Source organism: Pithys albifrons, chromosome 9 (genome assembly GCF_047495875.1).
Source record: "Pithys albifrons albifrons isolate INPA30051 chromosome 9, PitAlb_v1, whole genome shotgun sequence".
In the NCBI taxonomy this organism is placed as follows: Eukaryota; Metazoa; Chordata; class Aves; order Passeriformes; family Thamnophilidae; genus Pithys; species Pithys albifrons.
In genome coordinates, this window is record NC_092466.1 from 30241771 (window position 1) to 30266568 (window position 24798).

At 38.6% G+C, this 24798-nt stretch overlaps 1 protein-coding gene across 2 annotated transcripts in view; it reads left to right on the forward strand.

Moving 5' to 3' along the window:
- BICC1 (BicC family RNA binding protein 1) overlaps window positions 1-24798 on the forward strand; it is a 104206-nt gene that overhangs the window by 42382 nt on the left and 37026 nt on the right. For both annotated transcript variants that reach the window (XM_071563978.1, XM_071563980.1), the window contains exon 3: window positions 5702-5771. In XM_071563978.1, coding sequence (XP_071420079.1) covers window positions 5702-5771 — 70 coding nt within the window. The remainder of the gene's footprint in view (window positions 1-5701; window positions 5772-24798) is intronic.

Sequence of the window (24798 nt, forward strand, 5' to 3'; positions counted from 1 at the left end):
AAAAATAAGTATCAGATCATGTAGAATTTTTCTTGTCTGCTGTGGCTCTTCAGTTCAGGTCTTCTCCTGCTCACCTAGAAATGTATTTTTCTTTAATTTTCATGCCAATTATATTCCATGACTCAAACTATGAGAATAAGCTTGTTTATACAGTTGTAACTGTATACAAACTGAGGGGGCTTCTGTGACAGCAAGAAGATTCCAAGTCTGTGAAGCCAAGTGAGTATTTTGCCAGAGACTGGCAAAATCTGTGTGTGTTCTGAGTAGTTATCTGAGGTCTGATTTTAAAATTGTCATGTATCCATTTGTTTGGTTAATAGTGAATTAGGCTGAACATGGAATGGTTTCATTTTCTGAAATGTTTGTTTCGACGTTCAAAAGTTTTTGTCAGTGAAATCTTCAATACTGAATTTAGGCATCTTTTTTGGATGAGAGTAAGTAAATTGGCTAACAAATCCCTTTGCTTGATACTGTTGTTAATTACAAGTATCAAAACTGTGACTATGTTTATGTTGAAGTGATTTTGTCCCCGTCTCTTCCTTCGTATAAAAATATTTTCATTGTCCAAATTAAAATTGCTGATCAACTGGAACTCAAAACTTGTAAATATTCTTTGTAGAACCCCAGCTTTCATTATGGTTCATAAAGCTGTGTTCAGGAAGCAAGCTTGTGCTGTTCCTATTCTGTTTGATTCAAAAATACCTTCTGAGTTGCCCTTCACTTTTTGTGGTTTTTGTCTCATTAATACTCCATGTTTATGGAAACATTTTTTGAAAGGCCATTATCATGGTACTGTTTTTATTATTGTTATTCCTGTGTTTATTCTTTTTTTTCCCCCTGCTGTCTTGCACAATGACTCTCATCTTTCTCTCCTATAAAATTGGTGGGAAAAGTTTTTATATCTAAGAAAAATGGCTTTCCCAGATGGGGAAATAAGGATGGATACATTGATGTAACAAATTGATCCTCACCCTCCTTTCAGCAGCTGTGGAGTGTTGATTGGGCACAAGTTACTCTCCATAGAGTCAGTTACCTGTTGGCATCTCTAAAGAATTGCTGTGTTTTCTTTCACTTGGTGGAGTTTCAATTTCAAAACAAAATTACCAAACACCTACTTAAAGAATTTCTATTCTCATGACCTTTATGCAAATAGGACTTTTTCTAATCCTCTCTCTCCTTGTCCTGTCCTCACACATGGGATTTTCTCCTTTGCAGCACTTTTTAACTGAACTCAACTACACTATAAAGCACTTCTTTCCTAGTAGTGTATGTTGCAGATTATTTCTGGCTCCAAGTACTTTATAGTTTTTGTCTTTCATCAGGGACAGGAGGGAAATTTGAATATAGTAGTTCTCTAGAGGTGCTGCTCCAAGATAGGCTCATGACATATAAATCAATGGAGTCTATCCTGCATTTTCCATCCCTCCCCAATAACTGCCTGATGGAGAACTCCATCCTTGCAATTTTGGTTTTTTTGAAGGGAGGGAGGGTTGCTGATGTAGCTCAGCCATCTACATTTTGTCTCATACTTCAGTGAATTTCTAATTCACATTAGTTTTCTCCTCTTCCCCTTTTCTTTTTCCCTTGACTTATTGGACTAGCACTGCATTGAGCTCTTTTCAGTTTTAAACTTCGTTCTGCTCAGAGGAATCATTTCTCTGATGGTTATTCCTTTTTTTGTCTTGTTAGAAAATGATTTTTTACTGAGAAATGTTCTCTGTGAGATGTGTATGTGTAAGGCTGGGAATGGCATGAGCATGGCTCCAAAGGTAGTTCAGAATGTAGCTTAGGCCCTGTCTTGACTGTCTGTGGTGATTTTTTTTGTCTGCACTCAGAGAAAGTTTGAGTGAAAACCAAGATCTGGAAGAATGGAAATATTTTTCCCTGTATTACTTTTTGCTTTGTCACTTAACCTGCTGAAGGAGAAAGACCTTCCCCCAGTGCCCCAGAGGGAACTGGAGCCCTTTTAGAAGGGTTGTCAGAAGAATCACAGCTCAGTTCCCCATTTCTCATCCATCATTATGTTTTATGCCGTCTCAGAGACATTAAAGACTTTTATTTTCATGGACATGAACACCTGGAGTTATTCAGCATAATTTTCTTTTGTATAATTTACTCAGCTGTTCTGCTAAAGGCTGCAGAGGAGATGTTCAGCTGTCAGCATTTGTCAGCAGCTCATGGACAGGGTTTGCAGTCTGCTGACAGGAAATGGAGCAGAGTTTGAAATACTCCCAGTAGCACAGAATTTAGGTGCTCCCTCAGGATTTCCATTGTTTGACAGTAGAAAATAAGGCACTTTTGCAATACTGCAAATGTTTAATTGTAAACATCATTGATGCTGTTGTTCTGAACCTGCTGCTTCTGTTTGTTTTCAACCTGCACAGAGGAAAATGTAGGCAAACTTGGAAGACCAGAATTCAGCTGTTCAAAACATGATGTGGGCAAAGAAATAAGAACCACCCGTGGGTATACAGTGTCATTCCTTTCTAGGGGTTTTAATTGCATGAAAAACTAAGGGTATCTACAAAACCCAGTATTGTGTATTTAAAATAAATACATGTTCTTATACAGAGTAATACAAACACAGACCTGTTCTGAAGATATAATTTGAATGTGTTTATAAGATTTTTAACACCTGTGCTTATTCATTGTCTAAGTACTCTGTTTTGAAATAGTATTTGCATGTTCTGTTGTATTAAACTGAAGAAGCCAATTCTTCACCCTGAAAGAGAAGGTTTTTCATTGACGAAATACAAACTAGATTTTTTTTGACAGATACTTTGACAGTTTTGAGGGTTTCTTTTGTCATTTTAGTTGGAATGAGCTGCGTGTTGAGCTAAAGTTGAGAAAACCAGTTGCAGAAATCCACTGGTTGATGTAGGTTTGTGTCTGACCAAATTGACCAAATTTTCCTTTGTGAATAAGAACTGAGGGAGAAGAGGCCAAGATGCACAAATCCCAAGGGTGGGAAGGTCAGAAGTAGGTAATTTACTGACAGTAACTGTAAATAATAGTGCCGTGATTTATTGTGCTTGGTTTAAATGCAGATAGGTCTGTTAGATACATTGTTCTTGTTCACTTACTGCCTGTAAAATACTTCCTTTGAGTTCTGAAATACTTTGGGGCTTTGGAGGAGTTTTGGTTGGTTGATTTTTTTGCATTCAGGGTATTCCAGTTTCCATCCAAAATCAGCTAAAAAAACTACAACATAAGAAAAAAATTTCTTGCTGTCTGAATGTAAAAACTCCCCAAAGTGCTTAAACTATAAACTTTTCAAGCTGGAATAAAGGAAGCCAAAAGCTTGTCTTCCAGCTGCATTACAGCTAGACTTTTTTTTTTCTTGGAGGCCCAATAATTTGCAACTAGAGCCAATTTTTCAGGGTCGTGGTACAGTCTTATTTGTTTTGTTGGTGTCTTCCAGTGTCTTGTCATCTTCTGTTTGTTCTCCACTGAGAATAGCTTACATATTTTGACTTGTAAACATTACCATTTCTCCTGGGGGAAAGGGAAGGAAGGGAAGCTGTAGAAAGACAATTTCTTCGGGTTTCCCTCATTTTGAGAAGACTGAGATTGTGCTGGGGGAATTAAGCCTTGATGCCAAATATGTCTGTTCCCTTTGGTCAGTTGATCCCTCAAGGTGAAGAAAGCACTGATTGGTGCTCACCCATCACTCACTTGATATGAAAACAAGGGAAGCCTAAGCAGAGGTGTAATTCTGCAGAGACCATGAACTCTGAGTCATCTCCAGGCTGAATTTTCTTTGTATGTTATGTAACCCAAGTATTTTTGCAACTGGAATGCACATATTTACAGCTACAGTACTTGTGAGTTCTCTGGATTTGTTTTGTTCATTTGATAACTGCTGTTATCAGGGCATGTGGCATAACACCGGGTTTTCCCTAATGAAGCTGTTTCATTACAACATGCAGTTGAGGTTTTCATGGAATAATTCCAAATCTGTTTCAGGAAAAAAATAAAATCTTGGCACTTAAAGCTGCCTGGGTTGGAATGGTAAAACAGGACAAAAAGTTGATGCAGCAATGATCTATGCAGTTTTCAACATGATCTTCACTTTCAAGTTTAACTGCTCTAGTTAAACTCAGTTCCATGTTTTCTAGAGCTTTATGTCACTTCTGCTGTTATAATAAATACAATACTAGTAACTTAAACATAATACTTCACAGAAGGCACTGCCTTTAAATGCAGCCAAACGTTTTTTTGCCTGTCTAAGACAGGAGATGAACTTGTCTTTGTAGTGACCAGACTGAGTTTCCTTTTTGGTCTAATGTGGTAATTTTTAGCATTGCATTCTACAAAGGGCTTAAGGATATTAGGTGGCCAAATCTCCGTGGCTGCCAGTGAGAAATTTTGCTTTGAAGATCTCATATGCATCTTTCTCATATGTCACCAGAATGTGCATCTCTCAAGTTGTGGGCTTTAATTTTATTTTATTTTAGCATAAGAAAAAGGGAGGATTTAATTTCTTTAAGACAGAAGTCTCCAACCTTTATTGACTGATGGGATGTAACACTTGTCTAGCATGACATTCATTCCTCTTCTGTCTCCTCTCTTGTGGTTCCTTTTATGTTTTATCTTCTGTAACTCAGTCCTGCACTGTTCCTTGTTTTAGCATCTCTCTTCTCCTTTCAGCTAATGCCTTTCAATTTTCTGTGCATTTCATTGCCTGGTGTACAATTAAGAATAATCCTGGCCAAAGCCTTCTATTGGAGACAAGTGAAATCTTTGAAACAGCTTTTTTAACATCTGGATTGAAAAACTGAAAAGTATGTGTATGTTGCTGTTGAATTTCACCCTCCTGGAAATGTTTTATTTCAGCTGTAACTTATTATCCCATAGTTGCTGAAACCAAAAATATACTATAATGAAGTCTGCCTGACACTTTCAGTTTTTCCACATGGCACAGTAATCTGGAAGTTGTGATATCCTGGGAATTTGGATGTTGAAGATAATTGAACTGTTACAAAAGTCCGCCTTAGTTCTGAATTGTACTCTTAGGGAAAAATTACTGATATTTTAGCCATTTTCTTAATGCATTAGCTTTCATCTGGGAAGTGGCTTTGTTAATTATTTTGACATTTTAATTGTTTTCATTATGTCTCAAGTGTGAGGAGATGTATGATCTCACCATTCTTATTGATGACATCACAATATTAGAGAGGAGTCTCTGTAGACATGCCCAGAGCTTCTTGGAGCTGCATTTCAATTCCTATAGATAAAGGCTTTGGTGTCCTGCAGTTCCTTCTCCTGTCTCACCACTGAAAGGGTCAGCGAAGCACCGGAACTCTTTGCCAGTATGACATTGCATGACTGGGTTGAATTTGATAGGCTTTACCTAAATACTATTTTAAGGTAACTAAAAAATATTTTTTTGTTGAATTGTAGAGGTTTGAAATTCCCTCTGAGATGGACCTAGAGCCTGCTGTGCATTTGAACTTCATGGAAACTGTTGAGCATCTTGAGTTTGCTCTCTGGAATTCTTTTGGATGATCAGAACTCAGTCCTACTAACAGAGAATTCTTAAGAAAACTAGAAAAATAGTTTTTGGCTTGTGCTACTTGCAAGTAATAATAGTCAACAGAATTAAAAGCAGTGAACATTGTATTTTTTTAAAAAATGAACTTATGACTTTGTAGGAGAACAATAAAAGTTTAATTTTTCATAAATGTCTTCTTTTTAACAGATTATGGAAGAAACAAATACACAGATTGCTTGGCCATCCAAGCTGAAGATTGGAGCTAAATCGAAAAAAGGTATTTTATTTTGTTCTTTTTATGGGGTGGGATTAGTTGGTGGAGTAGTAAAACCTCAGAATAAAAAAATCTATTTTTAGTCACCATATCAATACTGGACACCTAAAATATCTTCATTTCAGTCTGTCTTTTATAGAAATTTCTCGTTTAAGTTATCTTGGCTTTATATAGATAATTGACATACAAACCATTATAAGGGGTTTGCAGTTCTGTGAGTACTTTATTGTCAGTGCTGTTGTATTTACTGCATTTAGGGTGTGTGCTTTCTGCTGTACAATTCTGCATCTAATCAGAACAGTCTCTTTATTTTATGGCAGCCAAAGTCAGTCTTTCTGGTAACATTGCAGATCAGTGGGTGTGCTGTGGGGTTGAGTACAAAGATGTGTTGGTCAAAGGCAGCAGAACAATAAATCCTCATTGTGTCCCTGACAGAGACACCCTGCATGCTTTTTGGGTTGCTTTAGCAAACCTAAGTGGAGCTGTTCCTTAGGGATGACCAATATTATTCTTCTTTTGGAAGTCCAGCCTATTAGCGTGAACTAAGTATGCAGTCTGGAACATCTCCTTTTTAAATGAGCCTTCTTACTCCGTTTTTAAGGAATCATAGCTGTGACTGGATGAAAATTACATGGGGTTTTTTTCTTCTGTGCAAAAAATGACATAGGAGTTGATTTTTAAGATTGCATGTATTTCTGTTCAGCCTGATACATATTAAAATCCACAAAAGTGGAGTTCAAATAATTTCTTTATACATTATATTTAGAATGTGTAGGTGAAGTTGTGGGCTTAACAACCACTGTAAATGAAGGTCTTATGGGTAGAAAAATTATCTTTTTATACAGGTGCAGGATTAATAATATTTTCGTGGTGTAAGGTGAGATTCAGTCTTTGAGGTACTCTGCCGCGTGGTCCAAATTGAAGTCCAAATTTAATTTTTTTCCCTCACTTGCATGGGTTAAAAAATGATCTCACTTAAGCAGGGAAAATGGGGAAGGGATTCCCACTGGAAAAAACGCAGGTGTTTTGTGTATGCGTGGAACTAAAATTTGCAGTAATGCAAGAGTGACAAGGTGTGAGTGCAAGCCTGAGTTCTGCCCATGGTGCTCTGCATACCCTGCCTGAGGTGCTGGGAATTGATGCACAGCTGAAGCTCCTCAGCAAACAGAGGAACAAGAGTGTGTTTTAATTTTGAAGCAAGAAAAGAAGTAAAGCAGTATTGGCACCATTTTCCCCCAAATTGAAGTGAGTCTGGTTGTGAAGAGGAAAGGTGGCTAAAAAGCCATGACAAGAGGGTCAGCTGAGGTGGCTGTCTAGGTCTTTTTCATTGGTACCTGGAGATGCAGCTTTTAAAGCGGATTAATTTAGGCTCTTTATTAGTGATCTCAGTTAGAAGATAATGCAGTGAAGCTCTATCAGTATATGGAATGAATTTGAGTACCAAGGGAAATAAAACAGCCAAGAGTTATGAGCTGATAATAAAACTAGAAGTTGATGGAACAGAACACATAATACAGCTGGGCATACTGAGTGTATCTCAGTGGGAATGATTATCCTGGAAAGTCTTTATGCCAAAAGAAACTTCAGATAGTGAGATAGTGATGGGCTGCAAACCAGACATTTTAGCAATATTCGATACTATTAAAAAAGTGTTTCAAATGCCTGTGGATTTCAGGGTGGCTCCAGAATTGAGACTTGTGCTCTCTGGCTCGTTTTGGTCTGCGAATTTGTGTATATACACACCTGAGATAGGAAATTACTGGGTGTACAAAGAACCCCTTAATCTAGAGGTTCCTGTTCCTTGTAAAATAAAGTGTGGTTTACATGTTCTGTTTACACTTGGTACCAATTGTTTGCAATTCTGTAACTTTCCATTTGCAGCTGTTTATATAGGGGGAAATATTCCAAGTGTTTAACATGTTCTAGCTTCACTTAATGGCATTTTGTGATTGAGGGGAGTCTGCAGCAAATAACTGGGCTGTCTCTGTGGACCTGAACTTGGAACATGTTCCTTCCCTGTGCCCTCGGCTGGGAAATGAGTGCACAAGATTTTTTCATATAGTTTGGCACTTCTGGGAGCTTCACTTTCTGTGGGTTTGTGTTGTGGCCTTTGGTAATTCACAACTTTCCTCTCTTTTTATACCTCTTGATGCTTCTTGATGATGTCAGATGGTATGAAATACCTCTTTGGTTGCTTAAGTCAGGGGATGCTTGTCCCTTCTAATTATATCACATCCTCTGGGCCTGATGAAACTGAGGCCTAGCTGAGGCCTCGCTCAAACTAAAGCCAGAACTACCACACCAGTATAAGGGAAAAACAATCAATAGGAGAACACATCTGGCTTTGCCTTTGTTTCTGAGATATTGTTCAGTCTAGGGTGGTCCCGTGGTGTAAAGGAGAGCACTCTGGACTCTGAATCCCAAGGACCTGAGTTCCAGTCTCAGTGGGACCGTTCCCTGGCAGTTAAAGCCTCCCTGCCATCCCATCCCATCAGATCTCGGATGCTCAGCAGGGTCAGCCCCGCTTAGTACCGGGTGCTGTGACAGTCCCGAGGACTTCACTGTCACTGTCCAAGCTCGCTTGGCCGTGGGAAATGGACCTTGGGACTTAAATGGTGGGGCCAGTTCTGTGCACGCTGAGCCTCACCTAAAACATCCACTGCGCAGGCTGGAAGGGCACGTGGGGAGAGCCCTGTCCAAATCTTTGTTTGCGAACTGTAGCTATACATACATTGTTCAGTCTGTCATGAAATACTTAGAGCTTAAGGTGTTGCTCTTCTCTCTGCTGTCAATTCTTAATTTCACACCTTTGGTTCTAAATAAATAAGGACAGACTACATATTTTCTTCTGAACTGAAACACAAAGGTATTGAAACTTGCAGACAAGATGTGCATGGTAAGGTTCAGCAAGGATATGAAAATTCAGTTCTGTACAAGACCCAGAATCCTTTTCATAGAGTCATAGAATAAAGTGGGTTGGAAAAGACCTCCGAGGTCATCAAGTCCAACCTTCGCTCCAACTCCAGTTCCTTTACAAGATCATGGCACTGAGTGCCACGTCCAATCTCAGTTTAAAAACTGTGATCTTACAGAGAAAAACAGTGCTATGACAAAGCTGAAGCACTAAGAATAGGTGACCTGTGAGTTCCCAAATTGTTTTTTTAATGTGTTACATGTATTATAACTTTCACATTGATGACTGCCAAGTGCTGCATATTAAGTATAATAGTGGTAACCATCAATAAATAAATATAAATTACTATTAAGAAATTAATAATTAATTAAGACTAATAAATAATATTTTTTCGATTTTTTAATTGCAAAAGGCTAATATCTGGATTTGACATATGCAGAATGTAAACATTTTCTAATTAAAATATATTGCTTAATGTGAAATTTCTGAAACAGGTCTTTGCAAAGCTAGAATTAAAAAAAAAACAACAAACAATTATCCGCTCTCAACAGTTTCATAAGAGCAAAACAGGAATTTCCTGGTTTTAATGAACACCATATGCTTCAGTCTTGCTCTAGTGATGAGAGGTGAGAAAGGTTAAAGTTTTGAAATAAATATTTACAAAATGCAAACAGATATAAATCTTCTGGTAGCATCTTAAAGTAAGCATTTATTCAGGTTGACAAAGAAATCCCATAACATTGAGATTTAGAGAGGGATGTGAACAATTTAAAGCACTTCATGACTGATTCCTGTCCATCAATGATGGAAGAATTGGCACTGGCATGGTCTGCTCTGCCTTGTGCTGGTGCTGCAGTTCAGGGTGTGCCAAAGCCTCACACCTCGAGGGTGTAGTGCACATCTTCTGTAGTGCAATGAGTTAAAGATCAAACTGAGACAGTAACTTTTGCTCTCAACACATTTTTTCACTCTGTTATAGTTACTGTTTCTTAGGAATGCTGTTAATTGTCTTTTAAAGATTTATTCAGTGGTATTAAGACTACCAGTAGGTTGCCAAAACCTAAATGGTCAGAGGCTGTAGTTCCACAAACACTTTCCAGACAAGTGTAAGCTAATGTTTTTTCTCCTCTCCATTCCCAAAACACTGACCTGTCCTGTTCCTGCCCAGTCCTTTCTGCTGTGCTCCCACAGATGCTTTTATTGTCTATCACATGGGGGACCGAGGTGGCTTAAAACCAAAATTTTTTTTATTGGAGAGGGGGAGTTCCTTGTGCATTTGTCTTAACCCTCACTGTATCCTCAGTCTGCTCCACCACTTGTCTGTATGAACCTGTAATGCTGAAAGCATTGGGAGCAGGTGGACATCAAGTTACTCCCCAGCAGTGCCTATTGAGGGTAATTTGATTCTTTAGGAAATGGGTAAATGGAAGTTCGGATATCACCCATATTCCTTACTCCTGTTTGTTTTTAAATCCACGTGTCTCTTTGTATTTCAGCAGCCGTAAGGAAGTTATGGGTCATGTGTGTGCTCAGAGTGCAGACAGCCCTGAAATAGCATTTGGGTAACAACCAGCTGAAGAATCACTTCAGCTCCTGTGAACTTAGTGGCTCTAGGAAGGAAGTCATTCAGAGACTTGGAGCAGGGAATATTTTGAGAAGTTATAAAAGCTGGTAAGGGGAAATGAACTTACAGAGCAGGGATAACTCTGGGATTTCTTTCGCCATTTACTTTAAAAAAGGACTTCTCATGGTCTTTTTTTCTTCCTGTTATTCCCATATTTTCATTCCTCTTCCATTTTCAGATTACAGTGTCCAGCTCCTTTTTATCTGTCATCTATTGAAGTTAACTTTTTTCTTTTTCTCTTGAGCTGCTATTATTTTATTTCACCTCTTCTCTCATTTGCTGTTTCTCGCTTTTTTTGTTTGTTGGGGTTTTGTTTTGCCTTTGCTTTTTCTGTTTTTTTTCCTCTCATTATTGATGCATTTTAAGTTAGTTAATAAAAATCTAGTCCATGTTTGGTGTCTCTATTTTTTCCTCACCTGATTTTTCTTTTTACTTACCTTTTCATCTTTTTTTTAATAACTGTAAAGTTTAAACTCATTCGTTATCATTTACTATGTGCTATTTTTCATTAGCTTGTCTCAAACTCAAGTCAAGTACACAGCATGTCAAGTTTATATCCAAGGAGAGTAGTAGGAGGAAACATAGTGGTACTGAAGACATTAGAAAGAAGGCAGCAAGAATGAGCATTGGGCACTGCTGGCATTCATTTCCTGGCAGTTTGATTTCACAGTTTTTCCTTAAATTTAGCCTTTTTCAAATTATCTCCCAGAGTCCAGTATTTTATTTTTCGTATCTTAAGCTGCAAAGGTAATATGCACAATGAAGTTAGCAGCTGTGATACTACATTTGAGGCAAATAACTCTACAGAGAGACTTCAGCCACTCTGGTAAAACATTGCTCCTGTTTACTGGAGTGTTGTTTAGCACTTTGAGGCATTATGATAAAAGCTAGAGGCTACTTTTTAAAAACAGAAATGTCACTGCTTGGTGAACTCAAGGCCAAACTTGGATGTGAGTTACTGCCTTAGATACCAAGAATAAGCTACAATGTTTGTTGCTTCAGACCTTTAAATCAAATTTCAGTTGTTTCCCAGTAATGCGATAAAGGCTGAAGTTCATATTTTCAGATGGAATAGGGAGGGAGAGAATCAAGAACTGCGGTGTCAGACAGTGCAGCAAACATGATGCCTGGTTATATCCTGTTCCATCATATCATCACAGGTTTTCTGACAGACCTCAAATCTGATTTTATGCTTTTCAGATAACTTATTTTTCTCTTCAAATATACCTAAATTCCTTGATTCAATTTGTCAGCACAATCTTTAAAAAAGAGCACAAAATGCTTTTAGTGCTAAACCTCTCACAGTAAGATATACAAGTGGTTAACACATGAGCAGTTCAATGTTGTGCTTGCCAGTTCAGTGTCCCATGTGTGGGCCCTTCATCACTTACACTCGTGTTCCATGGAGACATTACATCATTTCTTAAACCGTGAGCACATCCCTGACTGTTACACAGTGTGGCTCTTGGTGTGGGAACTGAATCCCACATTTGTTCAAAGGGGAGGCTGCCTCTCACACACAGAAATTTCAGTGAAACATAGTGCAAAAACACCTGTGCCTAACACCTGAAATTGTTTGTTTTCAGTGTATTAATGGATGCAAGTATGACTTTGTTGATGCTCAATGTTCAAACCCAATATTTTATTGTAAAATAGCAATGATAACAGAAGAGTTGACAATGCTGCACAGCACAGTTTTGTGTGAGTTATGTGAGCTTTCAACAGCACTGTAACATCATCTCGTGTGACTGGAGGTCTGTAGATCCCCCTTCTTCCCCTGGCAAAAAAAACCCCAACTAACCAAAACCCACAGCCCCAAAAACCCCATTAAACCAAAACACCCCTAAGCAAAACCATGGACTCAATGAGGCAGCAGTTGAGAAACTTTGAGAGTTAAAAGTGCCTATGTGGCATGAAGTGGTTTTGGACTCTTGCTTTAGGAGATTGTCTCATTGCATTGATAATATTTTGTAATAAATGCAAAGCTTAAAGAAATTAATAAATTTCTCTGGTTTTAATTATCCCTGGGCTTGTGGTGATGCTGAAAGGATTTTGGTTTGTACTACTGGACTTTAAGTTACATACATAATTTTTTTCTGAATACCAGGTGGCTTGGTGTACTTCAGAGCTGGCAAGACTGCAAAGTGCAGTTATATAACCTGACATTTTCCCCAAGAAATTGGCCAAGTCTGAGTTGAGTCAAACAAGCATAAAAGTCACTAAAAATTGCGTAATATTTTAGGCCCTTTGCTTCATTGTCTTGTAGAACTCCTAAATGCATAATGATGTGCTGTGTATGTGTGTGTCTATATCTTCACTGGGAGAGTTGGAACAGCATTCCCAGGAAAGTGGTGAAGTTGCCACCCTTGGAAGAGTTCAAAAAACAAGTCAATGTGGCACTTGGTGCTGTGGTTTAGTTCACAAGGTGTTGCAGATGTAACACAATTTTTAGTTCAGTTTTCCTTAAATGACTTCATTATTCTGGCCTCAAGAGATTAGTTTCTTTTTTCGTTTTTCCACAGTGTATACATATTATGCCTGATTTTAATTTTGTTAAAAAGTAATTTGGAACTAGCTGTATTGTGCAAAAATTGTGGTTATTGACAACACAGCATCTATTAATTATCCTTGCTGAGCTCAAAGATCTTCACCTTCTCGTTTTTATTGTAGTCATAGAGGTGTAGTTCTCTGTTTGGATTTTTTTTTTGATTAGAAAATATCTGCCTCAGGAAACTAAAAACTGGCCACAAAAAAGGTTAATAAACCCAGAATATCCCCACAACCCAGAACCCAATACAAGGCTATGCAAAACCATTGATTTAAACAGCAATATAATCAATTCTGTCCCCTAGTGTTGCTTTCAATAATGGTTACATCCTGTACAATGTCATAAAACCATTTCTGAAAGCGTTCCTAGAACTGAATGGTAAGGAGGAATTGCTTGTTTTTCAGGGGTTGGTTTGTTTGGGGGGAGATGATGTTGTGGGGTTTTGTGGTGGTTGTTGTTTGGTTTTGGTTTTGTTTCATTTTGTTAAATTCATCTTCATGTATAAAACTGACATTTCAGAAATTGACCAGATAAAAATATTAAATTTCTTTTGCTTCTCTGTTAAGCTCGAGTCAATCCTGTCCTGGCTGTGTGTGCTGTTTATGCAAAGTAAATAAGGGAGTATAATACCTGCTTTTTTGTATTTGAATTACTGAATCATTTATGAGGAACATCAATATAGCTTGGAAAGTTAAAATAAAGGTACAAGTGAGGGTATGTGTATATTTATATATATATAATGGAGGAAAATAAGCAACTCTCTCCTGTGAATATGGACACAGGTTAAAAATATTCTCAGACTTTTTATATAGATTTGGACAGTCTATAGCTGCAACTTGAGTGTAGAAATATTTCAAATCAATTGGTATTTATTATATATACTGCTTGCAAAGTGAGACTTAAATCGTAGGGCAGGAGAAAGGGGAGTTTTCATCTGCATATAAACCTCAGCTACCCTATCAGGGCATGGTTAGGTTTGTTTTCCACGGAAATGAAAGGTTTTATATTTCAGAGATGGTCTGAGTTGCATGAAAAGATTTTCTTACAAAGGCTACTTTTCTTAATTACACCTGATCTGATCTTAATCCTTTGAGTATAAAAGTGAATCTTGCTCCTTTTAGCGAGTATGCCTCTGTAAATTGTATGATAAAAGTATTAGTTTTCTAAGTCCTCCTGTAATTTCATTCACTTGTAAAATTGCAATGTCTTCATTCATAGCCATATATAACCTCTAAAACTGCAAAAATGATGTGGTGAATAAAGCAGAACAGAGCTTTATGTGCTGGAATTGCTTATTATGCTTCTCAGTACTGATCTGTGTCACTGATTTGTCAATCTTAAAGCAAAACTCTTTATTATGAGTTACTGTAAAAGCAAATGATAGTTTGTGTTTCTGTAAATAGAATAATATATTGAGTTTTATTTTGCACATCAGTCTTAAATGCTGAGTCAGCCCCACCAGAGAACATCACCCAGCAGCACAGAACTGTCAGATGGTTCAGGCTCGTTAATGAAACAAGTACTGTCACAATAGTTTTTATAGTTTGGGTCAACTCCTGCTCTTGATCTACTTTTATCTCTCTGTGTGCTGTTTCTGGTTCTAATCCTTGTAGCTTCTGCTGTTGTCACAAAAAACCAAACAAACAAAAAACAAACAAACAAAAAACAAACAACAAAAAAACCCAAACCAAAGCAAACCCAAGACAGTGGAAGTGAGTGATTGTGGGATATATCAACTAACTTCACTACTTTAAATTCAGTGCTATTCATAGTCACTTAATTGGCTAGGAGCCTTAAGCTACAATTAAAAAAAATATGTTGGGGGAAAATTAATCAGGCCCTTTGTGATCTGCAGCACTGCGTGGAGATTATTGACAAACCTGAGTTTCTCTTCCACTAAGATGTTTTAGAAAATTGTGCCAACTGTCCCACAAGGCTGTACTCTAATTCTTTGTAGGAACCAAAATGTATGGAGTCATGTCCCTTCCCTGAACAACCAGACCCTGTTCTGTGACATTTAACTAGGGATGCAGAGCAATGCAAAAAAGAGCACTCTGAAGTGCCTCAATGCTTAAGCACTTAAAAATGGAGGTAACTTCTGTATTGGTTCATGATCAAGTTTTAATTTACTCTCACATTGATTTCCATGTGCAGATCAGTGGAAACATAGGCTCAAACTGCCCAATGTCATGCTGCTTCTTACAGAAAAAGCAATGTACTGTGCACCAGCTGAGACTGTCAGCAGCTCTATTGCTGCTGATAATCCAGGGGTTGGTTTAACATTTGCCCCTCCTGTTGGGTGCCCTTCCTTGTTCTTGTGGATCCCACCTTCCCAGGGGGATCAGTGACTGATGCCATAAGGTGAGTGCAGGTGCTGATTTGATGCCTCTGCTGTGGCCACCTGTTCCCTCAGGAGAGGCTCTTCACCTGCATGTATAGAGGGTGACAGAAGATGAGCCTTTGCAACCTTGATGTGTCCTCCCCGTCTCTAACTGGAAATGGGATCATGTGAGACAACCTCATGTAGCAGCAGGAGACACAATAGTTTTTGATCGCCATAGCCCTGGAACAGCATCATTCCAGATGTTGGGAATAACCATAAAGGTGCACTCTGTGTGTTTTTCAAGCATATGGGAAGGTAGGACTAGTAACTACTTTTGCTAGAAACAAAACTAGGGGAGGCAGAACTGTTTTCTCAGCTGGTAAACAGTGCAGTTGTGGCGTTCTCTTCCTTGCCTTGCTGCGTGCTTGGGGTCTGTGGCTCTGGCTCCATAGCTCCCTGCTAGGCAGCCCAACCCTGCAGCCTGGCATGCCCTGGTGCCCAGCCTGCTGACACAGGGGGCATTTGGGGCCACTGCTGTATTGGGGCCAGGGCTCTTTTGTCAGCAGCATTTTTCCTAATGTTACTTGGGTTTGGTTCCTAAGGTGTAAAGTTGTGGGTCTGACTTTATACCAGTTCAGCAAAGGTTTTCTCAAAAATCTTGGCATTTAAATGCCTTTTGCTTGTTGGTGCCCATGACAACAGAACCATTGGTTTGGGTATTCTGTGTGCAGTTCTCTCTCTGTGCAGCAGAATTCCTTTGGAGCTTTCATGTGATCTCACTGAAACGAGTGAAAAAAAGATTCATCCTGTTATGCAGTTGTCCAGCTGATAACTGTGTGTATAAGTAGATTTTTAAAAAAATTATCCTCATATCTGAGGCAGTTGAATTGCACATAACGTTTCTGCAATGGAATTGAAAGTTATTCATGCCAGGAGATAAAGGGTGCTCTGTAATGCTTCTTGAAAATGCTGACAGGATTTGGGGGCTGGGAAGATAATTTCTTATCTCTGCAGTTGCTTCATAAATTAAAATTTCAGTCAGATCTGGTACAAGATCTAGCAAACTCCGTTTTTTCTGTTTCTTGGAATGTCATTAAACTTATTTTTGTGCTTGACCTTTCTACAGCAAAACTAATGCTATTTTGCATTTCCCCATAGGTAAAAATTAATTAACTTCACAAATGGGCCATCTTCTATAGCTTTTTTTTTCAAATCATTGGAACTTAAGTGAATAAAAATTGAATAGTTAATCTGAAATGCTGAGTAGCTTTATTTTGAAAGTTCTTTAAAGATGGAGAAGTAATTGCTCAATTACTTTATTCCTTTCTGTAATTATGATGGATTCTAATTTGTGGCCTCTGAATTGCTTAAAACGGGTTTATCTGACTTGTCTTGGGCTGTTGTAAATAAAATATGCATTTTCAAAGGAAATAAGATTGTGAAAATTGACAATATCCTGCATCATTACTGACAGTCATCAGAATACAGGAGATGCTGGTCAGATGATTTCAGTCAGTCAGTTAAGAATCTCTGTCAGGCTTTAAGATACAGCTCTCGCTGCTGTTATCTGCTTGTAATGCTCTGTTATCTGCTTGTTAGCTGTTATTTACTCTAGTTCTTCTTTAGAGAAGGGATTGTTCATCCTCTTTAGTACTTTTTCATAAGAGAAGACCAAGCTCTGGTGTCAAATGTCCATAATACATTTTTGCTTTATTGTTTATCACCATGCCTTTTTTCCGGGTTATACAAGTTCTGAAAAAGGTCAAGTGTCATGTTTCATGATTTTTTAACTATAATGTATTCCTGCTTCCATGTGTTAAAATCATAGTGGTTTGAAGGTTTCAAGGGGTGTTGAGAAGTTATTGGTGCCAATCTAATGTGTTATTGTATGCAAACATTTGACATTAACATGAAAAACTGGGTGCTAATTTAAACACATCAGTTATACATTAAGAACTGATCAGTGAATGCCAGTCAGTGTAGGTTAGTAAACATGACTGAAATTTTTGTTTTGATTTGGAAGTAAAATGGCTTGAATGGAGGAGGCCAGAACCCTCCAGCTTTCAAAAGCACAGAAAAACTCGGATGCATAGCAGCAATCAGCTTAAGGGTCTTGTCACAGCTTGGAGGGGAAAAAAATCATATACCCATGAATATTACTGGGAAGAACAATACATTTTTATGCTTTGAAGGAGTAATATCTAATGTGTGATGTTCTGTAGCTGCCAAAAAAATATATATGGTCTTTTGAGTTTTATGATACAGTATTTCTGTAAGTGCCTTCCAAAGACCAATCTTGCCCATGGAGAGACCATGTCTCACCTGGTGCCTCACGCTGCCCTACTGCATTCCCCTCTCCAAACCTGTGCAACTCCTATAAACTGTCTAGAATTAGTGTATGAGTGTTAGCTAATCTCTGTGAATCCCATATTGTAAATGAAATTCTGGGTGGTTTTGTAGTTGCTTTGGTTTCAAACATTCTTTATACTTTGCTTTCTAAATATAGACCAAGTCCATGCCAAAGATCAAGTGCAAACACACAAAACCATCATTGATAGAAATTCTAGTATCTTTAATTACTTCCTCTGGAAACTATAATTTGAATCATATGATATTTTGGAGTAGCAGTAGGAGGGAAATATCTGAAAAATAGCTGTAATATGGTTTTCAGAATGTTAAGCTTTTCATCTGTACAAACTTAACTTTGTATGAACTGTGCTAGTCATTTCATTCCTCGGTTATTTGGCAAGACTAACGTTTCCTGCAAAGCAGGTCAGCTCCAAAGAGAACAAAATCTAGGGCATAACTAGTGTTGCTGTGACTTTTCTCCAGATTTCTAGCACTTAGAAAACATTTATTTTATGGCAAATGCTTGTTGATAACTGGTAGTTGTGGCTGTGACAGCATTGGAGCTGTGGAATTGGTTTAGTGTAACTGGTGAGACCAAAACCATCTGGCAATGTTCATCAAGCAAGGACTGCTGGCAATGTGTGCTCCTGTATGAACTCCTGTCAAAGGAAAAGGCAAATGCTCCTGTTAATGGCAGGAAAGCTGTGGGAAAGGAAAAAGTTGGGAATGAAGTGGAGTGGGGGAAGTGAGACATGGAAAGGAAATGAGAGGCTGATGAAGAAATTGAAGACAGTTGGAAAGAAGTAGATTTGATTCAGGAAACATGGGGTTAGAGTGGGAGTCTTAAAGAAATGAGGATTTTTGAAGGAATAGAATAATAAAGAGTTAGTGACACAGATGGTGTTAAGATAGTGGGAAGACAGATGGGAGGTGAAAAGAGGAAGATGTCACAGCAGGACTGGTGAAAATGTGTATCCCAAGAAGTGGAGAGGAGGATTACAGCCCTGGGTTCATAGGTGTTCATGAACTTTGAGTATATATCCCAGTCTTGGAAATTAGACACAATTCTGTGGTTCTTCCTTGGTAAACATCCTGGGTAAAAGCTGGTGAACACCTCTGTTGATGTGTACTTCCATTACAGTCCTAGAGCAGTGATTAAATAGCTAACATATCACTTATCTAATGTCTTTGTGCAGCTTCCAAAAAGATTCAGTTGTGATGACTGCAATTTCTATTTGTTAGACATTTAACAGATGTCTTTTTTCTTGCATCAAAATGTAGGTATGACTTAAAATATGGGGAATGTAAACCAGTTTCTCATCTATGGGAGTTGAGGATATTGGCAATTCTACTAAAAAATCACAGAACAGAACCAGAATGTATGCAAGTAAACCAAGATGGCAATAAAAAGGATTCATTTTGAGTACAATTTTCATCCAGCTTATTGGATTTGTGTCCAGTGCAATGTCAAATAATGTAAACTTAATGGTTTCTCAACCCTGGAGGAGAGTATTAGCCAAGAAAATGAGCTGAGAAAGTATTGGACTTCACAAAAATGCAAGCTGTTTTGTGGAACTTGCTTAAAATACTGTAGTGCCCAACAGCTCCCATTGAGATTTCTAGCAGGAAATTCATAGTTATACATGTGCAAAACCCATTCCTATGTATAGTTCTCTCCTGTGTCTCTTGCATTGAGTGCAGTTAAACTCAGGTTAGCTCTTCTGCCTCTGGGCACTGTCAGGTGGAGGATTAGAGGTGAATTGACTTCCTTATGATGTGTATTTGGTCACTTCAAAGAAGTCCGAACTGTCAGAATGAGTGTATTTTCGCTGTGAGGGGAAAATACTGTACCCAAAAGAGCCACTTTCTGTGTGCATGTTTTATTTTCTGCTTGCAGGAGATTTTCCTGAACCTTAACGGAAGTCCAATGACCTTCTATCCTTAAAATGATTGAAATGTAGCATCTTTCTTTCTATTAGATATTAGGTTGCACTGAGGAGTTGTGAAAGCCCCATCCCTGGAGGTGCTCCAGACCAGGCTGGATGGGATTTTGAACAACCTGGTCTAGTGGAAGGTGTCCCTGCCCATGGTAGGGGGATTGGAACGAGATGGTCTTTAAGGCCCCTCTCTGCCCAAAGCCTTCTGTGATATTCTGATGTTCTGTCCCATACTCTGAGGCTTTTTCATTGAGGGTTAATTAATGGGACAATGTGTTTATAAAATTTGCAAGTGGCTTCAAGTTGACAGAACATGATTTCATACTCAAAACAAAATGAAGAAACAGTGCAAAATTAGTAATAACTCAGTAATGGTAACTCAGAACAGGGTGCTTGGAGAAGAAAGATGAGGTGCACAGTATTCAAGGGGTATGAACACCATAATGTATGACAGATGAAACAGGCACTGGACTGCAATGCTGTGTCCCAATGTAAAGCAAACTGGGATGGATATTCAGGCTCACTGTTGGTAAATAAAAGAAATATCTATGTTATGCAACTTAGTACTGCTGAGGTCTCATTCATGAAATCATACTAGTCACCAGTGCTGATTCTCAGAGTTTGGAGAAAATCCCGGGGAAAGCAAAGGAGATATTTGAAAACATAAATTGGGAAGAGTTTTTAAAAATGTAATGTTATATATAATTTTAAAAAGTCTATGTGGTATAGGAAAGAGGTGATTGTTATTAGTGTCTGTTTAGGTCAGGATTAAAAGCAAAGATTTGTCTTAAGAGATGTCTCTTGGAGGACAAGGATAGATAAGTATTGCAGTAAGTTGCATAGGCTTTGGGGTCTCTACTAGTGGAGATTTTTCAGGATATATTAAATCATGGTCCACACTGCTCTACATTCTAGATCCTGCCACAAAGGTGGCTTAATTGACTACCTGTAATATCTCAGTCCTTCATTTCTGAGACATTTTGAAAAAAGAATTGATCCCAATTTAGATGCTTCCTGAAGGATGCTGCAAGAAGGAGTCCCTGTAGAAAAGCCAGGACCATACACATTGGTGCACCAGGGAGGGGAGGAGACTTCTGAATTCCAAAAGTAAAAATGGAGCTGGTTCCAGACTGAGGACATTGGAAGAAAAAAATAAAGGAAAAGAAATTGCTATAGGGAAGGCATTTTGTGGCATGAATTATTGGTAAAATGCCAGACAAAGATAATAAAAGCTTGTGACAAAATGGGTTATGCTTTTAATCAGCTGACTCATTCTATTAAAAGTTACTACTTAGCTTTGTAAGTAGTATTTGAGTCCAAAGGAAAAAAAAAATTAAGAAACTCTTGGCAATTAACTCTTTCCTTCTCTTTTCTCCCTAATCTACAGTGGCAGACAGGCATGTGTTTTGCATATTTTCTGCATCTTCTTCTTTCTTTATTTTGTTAAATAAAACTTTAACCCTAGTCGTTGCCAGCATCAGCTGAAAATTAACATCTGGTAACTTAGATTTGAGTGCCCAAATTGCAGTTCCTAAATCTGTATCTGCAAGTGGTGGGTGTCCTTTGGTGCTCTGTTCTCATCTGCTGGCAGGTGAGCAAGAGCTGGGGTCAGGTCAGTGCTGGGGCAAAGTGTGCGTGTCTGTGGGAGGGAGCCACATTCCACACAGGGGAGACTCTACAGAATATTTTCCCTCTTTTTTCTAATTTTTAAGTTCCTGCCACAGAGTTGACTATATGTAGTTGTATCAATTCCCACCCAATACTCTGCCAGTAGCAGTGCCTGGGTATTTGAAGCCAAGTGGTGAATACTGTGGTGTCCCAGCCAGTGCTGGCAGTGGATGGCAGGGACCCAGGTTTGGGGTGCCCTTTGAAGCAGGGCTGAGATGTGTAGCTGTTCAGTTGTGCCTTCCCTGGCCTGTCATCCCACCTTAGGTGGTGAGAAGCCAACAGGTACAGAGCAAATGTTTGGAGCAGGTCAGGGAGTGGTTTTCAAGAGGCACGTGGCAGCTCTGCATGTCTGTGCTTCACCCCCAGCAGCAGCAGAGAGGGAAAGGGTAGGACAAACAGCTCTCAGACTTGGGCCGAGTTCAAAGGGCAGGCTCTGAAACTGCTGTGAGAGGCTGGAGAGTCTGCTTGTTACAAGTACCAACCTCTCCTAAGGAGGGGGACTCCAGAGGGTTGGAGGACTTGGGGGAGACAGGGTTTGTGTTTGTGCCACTGAAGGGCTTTGTTCTGCAAATATTGCAAATATCTACTTCCTGCTGTTGAGAGAGACTTTCTTTCCCCTCACTTGCTGAGCTTCTTCTGTTGCCACTGGCTTAAGCACCTTAAAGATACAGGTTTTTTGGTTTTTGTTTGTGTTTTTTTTAACCTGGGCAGATTAAAAAGTGTCCAGATAGTGATGTGTGTGAGGCCACAGCTGCTAACCAAAACCTTGACATAATCCTATGCCCAGCACTGACGTTCAGGAGTTAAACTGTTGTGGTAGAGCATGGGGAGTACTGAGCCATATTTAGTTTCTCTCAAGCAATTCCTTGTTTTGTAAGTTTGTGTTTACAGGTAATTTTGGGAGTGACTCTTATGCCTGGTATAATACCCAAGTGTTTACAAAAATCCTTTGTTTTAATTCCAGTTGGAATTTATCAGAGTAAAATCAGTTGAAGGCAACTTTTTGAACACAGCAGAAGTTTATTTTTGATTGAATTATCAAATTTTACTTTTATTTTTATTTTTTAGCCATATTTGTGAGCTAGACTTTTATTTTTCTACAGTTAATGGAAAATTTATTTTCTCTCACAAATATTTAAACAGCTAAACTGTGGGGACAATTTTCAGCTGACTTATGTTGTCTACAGCTGTTGCTCTGTGTTTTCCTGGTTCAGAGTGGTGGGACATGAGAGATTTGTAGGAGATGCTGGAAAGGGGCTGCAATTATTCTTTCCTACAGAGGAAAAATGACTGGAAAACTAGCACTGGGATTTTTTTTTTTTTACTTCAAACTATGGATGTAGGAGCATCTCAAAAGAAATACCACTGGCACAGTTTTTCTAAGTGGGAATATTTCATGTCTGAAAGCCCAGACTTCCTATACATCACTATCTTCTAGTCTATTTTTTAAATAATTTGCCAAGAGTGGCAATATTTGCATATTTTGCTACCAGAAATGCATGCACACAAGTTACCCAGTCTTTGGTGAGTGGCTGCTTCCTAATGAACCTATGGACTACCTGTTGCAGTTTAATGATTGCTTACCCTAACACAAGTTTGTAAATGGTAAATATTTTCTGTAATGTGTTGCTGAGGCAATCAATCCATAATTGACTTAGATTTAAAGCGAGTCTCTTGCTGACATTGTGTTTATTGTTTGGAATGCCAGATTAATTACAGCATGTACTGCAGTTGCTGTATTATGAGCTCCATCTGCTTTTTATTAACTTTCTCTGTAAATGAGAAACTGTCAGTGCATACTGTTTCTTATGTTCTGAAGAAAAATTCACCCAAACCCTATAATTGTGCACTTTAAAAATTAAAGATCTGTTGTGTTTAGATCCCAAGTTCATTTATTTCTTTTGTTTCTGGAGCAGCTGACCTAGGAATAGATGACTCCTCCCTGTTTTGCAATAAATAAATGGACAGAAAAGACCATCCCAGGGCATTTGGAACTTGGCCTCAGGAGTTCGTGTTGATTCCCTTGGATTGGAGCAGTTAGACACGCACAAATCCACAGCATCCCTTGTGCCAGCAGCTGGCAGCAAATCCTTCATTTACTGGAGTATTTACATGACCCACTTGAGAAACCAGACCCAGCCATCAATTCTGCCCCTTAGCTGCAGTGTAGGTGACAACAAAGAAAGCTTTTAAAGTCACATTTGCTTGAGCCTTTTGTCTTGTTTGTCATTGGCTTGTCAGTTTTTCTGTGCTCTGGGCTGTGTGTCTGTAGCCATGAGTGCTGCTTCTACATGGAACTGTAAAATCATTTTGTATTGTTTCAGATAAAATACATTTAGGGCCACCTTGGTGAATGTTTTAAGGAAACCAATTCCAGGTAGCACAGAAGCCAGCAGGTGGGCATTGTACTTTTCTAAGTACACCTACAGAAGAGTGATTTGAACTTTGTTCATTCCTGTAGGAAGAGTAGGAGCAAGATTTCGGGCTTTTCTGTGTTTAATTAGGACTTGCTGAGCTTTCTGTGAAGAACAGCAGTTTGCTTATACTTGGTCAGATAAGGGAGAGGCAAAATAACAAACACAGTTGTAATCTGAAGGGAATTATCAAGGGGCTTAACATCCACTCAGCGTGCTTGGCAGTAACTGTAGTAAGAACTGAAATTTCAGGCCCTGGAATGTAGTAATATAAACTCTTATTACTGTAATTAAATTACTTGAGAGTTCAAATTGGTCACGATATTTCAGTGAAAACTGGAATTAGTTCATGTATTGGGTTTGAATTTTTAGGAGCTTTTTAGACATTAGTAGAGAACTTGCACTGTGCTCAGCATTGCATCTATATGTGAACTGGAGAGTGACATAATGTTCCACTCTCATTGCCATCCTTCTGTTTAAACTCAATTTTTGGGACAAAAAAAGCAATTTATCAGACTGACTGCTGAAATTCCATGATAGAAATGCTCGTGATTAATTTCCCAGAGGTGAGTTTTGTTCTTGATCTAATTCTGGGGAGAGGTTGATGGACAGAAATGATGCAGAGAAAATTCATCTGAGAACAGCTCGGGAATGGTTTCTTGATTTAAAAGGCAACACTGGACATCTTTCAGGTGTTTCTTGGTTGTGTTTTGTTGGTGTTTTTGTTTGTTTTTTTGTTTTCAGTGTATCACAAAGAAATCATCCTTGCAGAGGAACAGTGTGGGCAGTGAGTTGTTTACTTGCTATGAACCCCTCCCTGAAAAGAAAAGCAAGAGCTTTGGAGTAGATTACTGTCCTTGCCAGGTCAGCTGCAAACTGGCTGTCATACTGGAGAAAATAATTAATAGCTATGAATAAGAATAACCTTTTAATGTAAGATACACAGCTGTTACAATGCCACATGCATGTTGCCATGCTAAAACAAAAAAAATAGTAATTATTGCATTATTAGAATGTGTGACTTACTATTCACATAAGAAATGTTTGTATAAAAGCATCTAGTATTTTCTAATAGTTGGAAATAATTGTCACCAGATGTCTCATCTTGTTGTTGATTAGGTGCATCACAAGTGGGTTTAGAAGGAAAATGGAAACACTGCTTTCCCCCATCTGCCTATTTGCCTTTTACTTCCTGGAGGCTACAGCCTGCACAGCAGTGATCCATGGGAAAAGTTCATACAGTGCCATGCTGG